This window comes from Embiotoca jacksoni, unplaced genomic scaffold (assembly GCF_022577435.1).
Source record: "Embiotoca jacksoni isolate LCO1_2020_lvr unplaced genomic scaffold, fEmbJac1.0.p SCAF_27, whole genome shotgun sequence".
NCBI classification, from domain to species: domain Eukaryota; kingdom Metazoa; phylum Chordata; class Actinopteri; family Embiotocidae; genus Embiotoca; species Embiotoca jacksoni.
In genome coordinates, this window is record NW_027185378.1 from 2,781,153 (window position 1) to 2,787,265 (window position 6,113).

The window sequence follows — 6,113 nt, forward strand, 5'->3', positions numbered from 1 at the left end:
AAACTAAGTGCTGGCAATAAAAATAATAATAAAAGGATAGTGGCAACGAAATAAATCCAAAAGGAAAGGCAAGTGGCCAAATAGACAACACGATTACATCAAACGCTCCCCGGTCTACAAACCAATCAATGTCAGGTATAGGGAGACGTAGGTGATGCCCACAGGATGAAGGTAGGTCAGGCAAGGTTCTTTAGAGCACTCACAAAATTACAGTGTGAAACCAAAACAAACACTTACAATAAAACTACAACAAGGACCCTGAGTCGATTCTTGGTCCGGACTCGAGTGTAAAAACGTCCAAAGAAAACTCTGGCTAACTTTCTCACATCTGTACAATTGACCAATCCCCTTGAGTAAGAGGGACTAGGGAGATTTTTGATTTGATTAAATAACAAAAATGACTGCAAATGTTGAAAGGATGTGGGGAGAGGTTGTTTTAACCTTTACCAAATGTCTGCTGTTCGTGGGAGTAGGTGGCAAAGCACAAACTCAGATGCTCTCAACACCAAAATTCAGAGAAAATGACATTTCAACAGCAACCACGAGCACCTCGGCTAAAGGGCTCGCCAATGAGCTCAGACGCTATCAGCAGAGAATTCAAGTAAAGAGATGTCACGGTTGACAGATGGGAGGAAAAAAAAAAAACATCAAAGAAATGACCAAAAGGTAAAGTAGAAACTGAGCACCGGAACCTCACTTCAAGCTTTTACCACTTCAAGCAAGTAGCCAGAAGAGTGAATCGCCTTTGAAGCTCACTTCCACACGTGCCAGACCCAAAGAGCAGACGTCCAAAAACAGGTATAGCAATTTAAAGATGAGGAAAAAAATCGACATGAAAGTTTGTCTCTTGTTGGTTGGTTTTTTACAGGTCAACTGGATCCATTTCCGGGCTTTATATATCAGTCTTTAGGGTTTATTGCTTAAAAATGGGTCTCTTTTTGATGTCAGACTGCAGCCATTATTGACTGTAATGGTCGGACAAATTCTATCTGGCAGCAGGCAGAACAAAGGTTCTTGCCAATGATAGCACATGAACAGTCCATAAAGTTGGTGATGAAAACGGAGGAAGTGGGTGGTAAAAGCTCTGGTTAATGAACTCAGTGGTGAAGATAAATCAAATCCAAACATGTTTGAGGCTCTGTAATCCCACATGTTTTCATGATGTCTCTCTATCAGTGCCACCAAGTGACATCGCTGCACATTTGTTATGCATGGTGATTATTCCTGAGCTGATTCTGAGCTTAATGATCAGCCACTATAAGCCCTTCGCTCCGACTCCCAAAACGTGGAGAGTATGAGGTTTTTATTATTTCTGGAGCCTGTCCCATGGCCCGAGTTTTCGCAGCCCACCCTGGATTTCATGGAGCTCTCAGGCAGTGACCTCTGGAACAATGTGGGGTGCTGTGCTGATTCTGGGGACCGGGCAAGCCCAGCTGCCCCCCCACCTGCTAGCAGCTTTGCAGGCCTGGCCCTGGGCCCCAAGGCTTGTTTCTACACTGCAAAAAAACATCCAATTTATCCTCAGATTGGAGTTTTCCTCTATTTTTGTTTTTCATAATTTAGACAAATTGCCTACTGAGTTTTTAGTTCGGTTGATAGTGTAGCTAATTAACATTCTAAGATTATTATTCAGATACATGAAATGAAACATATTTCTGAGCAGATGCCTAAAAGTCAAATCTATGGGCTTGTTTCTCTCGATTAAATTTTTTTTATTCATTTTATTTAAACATGAAGTGACGCGAACTTGTAGTTGATTTCAGGAAAGTAATGGAAACTGTTTGATAAGGCAAATGCAAAATTTCCAACTATAAGGATCTAGAATATTAGTTGAAAAAAAATTTACATTTATGTTTTTGCAGAGCTGATCCTTCATGAGCCTCCAGCTTGGGGGGTGGGAGGGACTTTAGAGAGAGTGTGTATGTGTGTTTTTGTGACCGCATTGGGTCCTTATTTTGGTATAAAGACTAACCTTACTGGGACCAGCAATCCTTATGGGGACAAAACTCCAGTCCTAATGAGGCTCAACATATTTTGTAAGATCCCGGCTGAGGTTAGCGGTAAGGTGTAGACTGAGTTTGTTAACAATGAATGGAAGTCAATGCAATGTCCTAACATGGATAGCTGCACAAACATGCGTGTGTGTGTGTGTGTGTGTGTGTGTGTGTGTGTGTGTGTATGTGTGTGTGTTACTGTGATCCTTCACTCAGCTGTCAGCTCACACACACAACGATACAGAATCGAGAGCGTGCACACGTGCAGCATGTAGATCATGTGTGGATCTGCTCCGCTCCACCTGCCTCCACTCCAGCAGGGGTCAACATGTGAACAGTGGTGGATTGTGATGCAGCACAATGCTCGCACAGAGGCGATGGGGGATAAACACCCTTTAAGCTCATAACTAGGCCTTAAGGAAAACATTGCAGAGTGTTCTCCCGTTTCTCTGGGCGCGCTCTGTTTGCCTTTGCACTGTTACGCTCTCTGCTTTGCACTCAGCGCTTCTCTGTCAGTCGTGATTGCTGCCAAGAAAACATTTGTTGCATCCAGTAAATGTTTGGACGCTGAGGTGTTGGAGTCATGCACCTACCGTGTCTTATTTCACCCACACTACTAGGTCATGCAATCATTTTGGTATTTTTTTTTGGTCAAAGTACAGATGCAGTTATATTAAGAATATAAAATGTTGAAATAAAAAAAAATAAAAAAAATCGGCACAAAAATGAAAATAACCTGCATCACAGTTTTTCTCTGATTGATTATCATTTATTTATTGACAAATTTACATATTTAAAAATATAATTCGTTAACATATTTACATTTTTGTACATCTACAGCTAATAGTTCAAGTCTTTATATAAGTTCAAGAACTGTCTTATTAAATCAATCATATCTGAAAAAATAAATGAATCCAAGGGATGCACATGTCCTTTGAAAAAAATTATTTCTCATATTGCTAAGAATTGTTTCCCCGCGACAGTCTTCAGCTCTTTTTTTTCTGCTGACAGTGTTGCACTAACATTTTCATTATTCAGATAGTGGAAACTATAATCACTGCCAGGTGAAGTGACCCAAGCTGAGGAATGATCCTTTCATTTCGCGGCCTCGCTGCTGTCACTTATGATTTCTTCTTTCGCGGTCGTCTTTGCGCAAACCGGAAAACAGAGCTGCACCCAAAACCGCAATGGCTACACCTGCTGCGGCCACGCCCCCAATCACAGCGGCCGTTTGAACCTGCAACAAACAAGCTCAAGGTCAAGGAGTTATTGATTAAAAAGTTAAGTTTGTGATTATATTCTTATGCAAGTAAGTTCCAAGCTGATGGTAGGAAAGCATGTAGGTGCAGGTGCAATACCACTGAGGACCACTAGGGGCTGCCTCCCAAAAACCTCTGGCTCCAAAACACCCTCATTCAAAAAGTATTATCTTCCACTGTATGTGAAGTACAGTGAAGTGTGAGCCATTTAAAAAAAAAAAAAATTCGAATACGTTTGTTTGTTAACGTTTAAAAAAATGACTGTGTTGTAAACTAATGTTTCATTGGTATCTCAGTTTATAACATCCAGCTATGCTACATGTTGTACTTCAGTGGGGCCAACGATCCTGCAGCAATGACGGACATACGTAAAACAAAATTAATTGTAAAGTGTAGATTTTCATTTATTTTAAAGCCAACTTAAAATCCAGCTGTCTTCACCCTGCATCCTCTGTGGCCTATAAGAAGTCTGCTTTTGCATTTTGGGATGTTTATGTATGGTTGCAGCAGAGTGAAGGTGACAGATGCACTAAGTGGGCTGATGAAACGAGCCTTTTTTTTTTAAACTTGCAAATCAGCTTGTTAATCACGCATAATCACAATTTATTCAGAGCCACATCTGCTTCCTATCGGTTGTAATAGATTGTGTTTGATCTGTGTATTGTTACAATGAATGAGGTGCTTATATGATATACTCATCCAGAGTGTACAGGCGCACACCGGGCCGTGCATCGCTCTGATAAAAGGATTTCAGATAGAAAATATGGCTTTTGTTTCTCCCAGTTTCTTTCAGAGAAAAAATTATGAGGAGAATATCTGTTCTAATAGTTTGATCTACTGATTGGTTATATTGACATATCTTGTTGACATAACACTGTAGTTTGTTATCCTCAAGTTTTACTGTGATGTATAGATGGCTCATATGGACATGTAGACAAAAACGTTAAAGTAGATACAATAAACGGTACCTAAACAAACCTGATTCATATTTGACAAAACAATATTACTATCAAAATATTTTTTTCAGACTCACTTTTGATACCTTTTATCCCGAGCGTTATTCTCCATTATATTTAGGTATTACTAGTCTTTATGGCAGTTTTTATTGTTTCTAGCTTTGCATTATGGGTTTATGGTGGAAACCTGACTGCACCCCAGGCCTGTCAATGAAACGGACACGTCCGCAAAAATACTGCTTTTTGAGGGCACCATAATGCTTTGTGGAAACAATTTTTTTGACTTAGTATTTCCTGAGAAAAGTTGAATGGGAGTCTATGGAGCCGGAAGCTTTTTGGAGACAACCTCTAGTGGCCATCGGTCGTATTGCACTTGATCCACTTCCACACTGGCCTCCCTTTTCAGACTCGGGAGCTTCGTCCACTTTTATTTAAAGTCTGTGCTTGTTTATTTTCTGTCATTTCCTGTAAATTTCAAATTCAGGACAGAATGCTGTTTGTATGTAAATTACAACATAGATCTCTGCAATAGTAAGACATTAAAACCCAAAGTAATCATTCAAGATAAAAAGAGTCAGTATTAGACAGACATATAAACGCTCACCTGCCGCGACTCTGACTTGCCGTATCGTAGCTCCGTGACAAAGTGTTCACAGTTGTGAGTAACGACGTTGTACATAAGCTCCCGATCGACCATCTGACAGGCTTCCCTCACGATGACGTGAGGCTCACGAGGCTGGTACTTGTCGTCCAGGTGGTTGTTGATTTCGAAACGGCTGGAGTTGACCACCTCCCATATTTTCTGACGCCTCACTTGCGCTCTGCTGCTGTCGAATAACGTGAACAACTCCCCCAAAGCGCCTAAACCCTCTCTTGTGTTCGCTTTAAGGAAGAAAGACGAAAAAGGAGGTTAATCATCATTTTAATAATGTGATTTCTTCTTAAATTCAAAATGAATGGTCCATGTAGAGAAAGTCGGGCAGTGATGATTTGTTTTTTTTGGTAAATTCAGTAAATGAAACGATTCATTTACTTGGAGGAATTAAATGAACAACTTCATTTCCTCCGATGTAGATGGCCCAGTGCTCATACGTCTCACGGTGGATCTCAATCAGGTCCCCTGGCTTTGCATCATGATCGAACTAAAGTGATACAAAAAAAATAAAGCAATAAAAGACGACAGCTTTCACAGTAAACAGTAAAATAAAGCTGTGTGGACCAAGAAATATAATCAGCAAAAATGAGCTCACTTGTTGTGTCACTGCTTTAATTCATTTCTCTTTTAATGTCTCCTTTAAAAATGTACTTTCTAAGTATAATTTCACTTTGCATAAAATTTGATTCGTGGGCCTATTGTTGAAATTATAATCTCTGAAGAACTGCACATTGAATATGTGCTGCATGCAGCACCAAAAGAAAACCATTTACAATTTTTAGAAAGTAAAAGCACATAACATGTATAAACACCACAGAATATACAGTAAGTCTTAAGTAATGGTTGAAGTCAGCAGCAGTGGACTCACCAGTGTTGGTGCCATGTCTTCTTCGAGCAGCTATGAGCACGGACGTGTCGCAGGAGATTTATCACTGGTGGAAGCGAAACTTAAACATGGCGATGTTTCAAAATCAAAAGCTATAAATACACTGGTGCACACCAGGTCACCAAGCTACATGGCCTTAACTTGCAAATCATTAACTACACAAGTTACCACGTGGTGCTGATTGCAAGAATGGTTAAGTTTCATTTCTTGTGAACTGGACAGTAGATTAGGTTGTCCTCAAAGTGCATTTGTAATGTAAGTTAAAAACCTGTACATTTACAGCATGTTTATTTCAAGGTTTTTAGACCTTTCTTGGTCGTTTTTTCCTTTCTAAATAATCTGAAAGAAAAATAAATGGGTATC

General features: G+C 39.9%; 1 protein-coding gene across 1 annotated transcript; it reads right to left on the minus strand.

The window, feature by feature from the left end:
* Nucleotides 1-2,741: 2,741 nt before the first annotated feature.
* LOC138205198 (phospholipase A and acyltransferase 4-like) lies at nucleotides 2,742-5,823 on the minus strand. Its single transcript, XM_069160966.1, has 4 exons — nucleotides 5,733-5,823; nucleotides 5,243-5,351; nucleotides 4,814-5,091; nucleotides 2,742-3,231 (listed from the first exon to the last, which is right to left on the minus strand). Exons 1-4 carry the CDS (start codon nucleotides 5,745-5,747, stop codon nucleotides 3,112-3,114), a joined length of 522 nt encoding a protein of 173 aa, XP_069017067.1. The 5' UTR covers nucleotides 5,748-5,823; the 3' UTR covers nucleotides 2,742-3,111.
* Nucleotides 5,824-6,113: the final 290 nt, after the last annotated feature.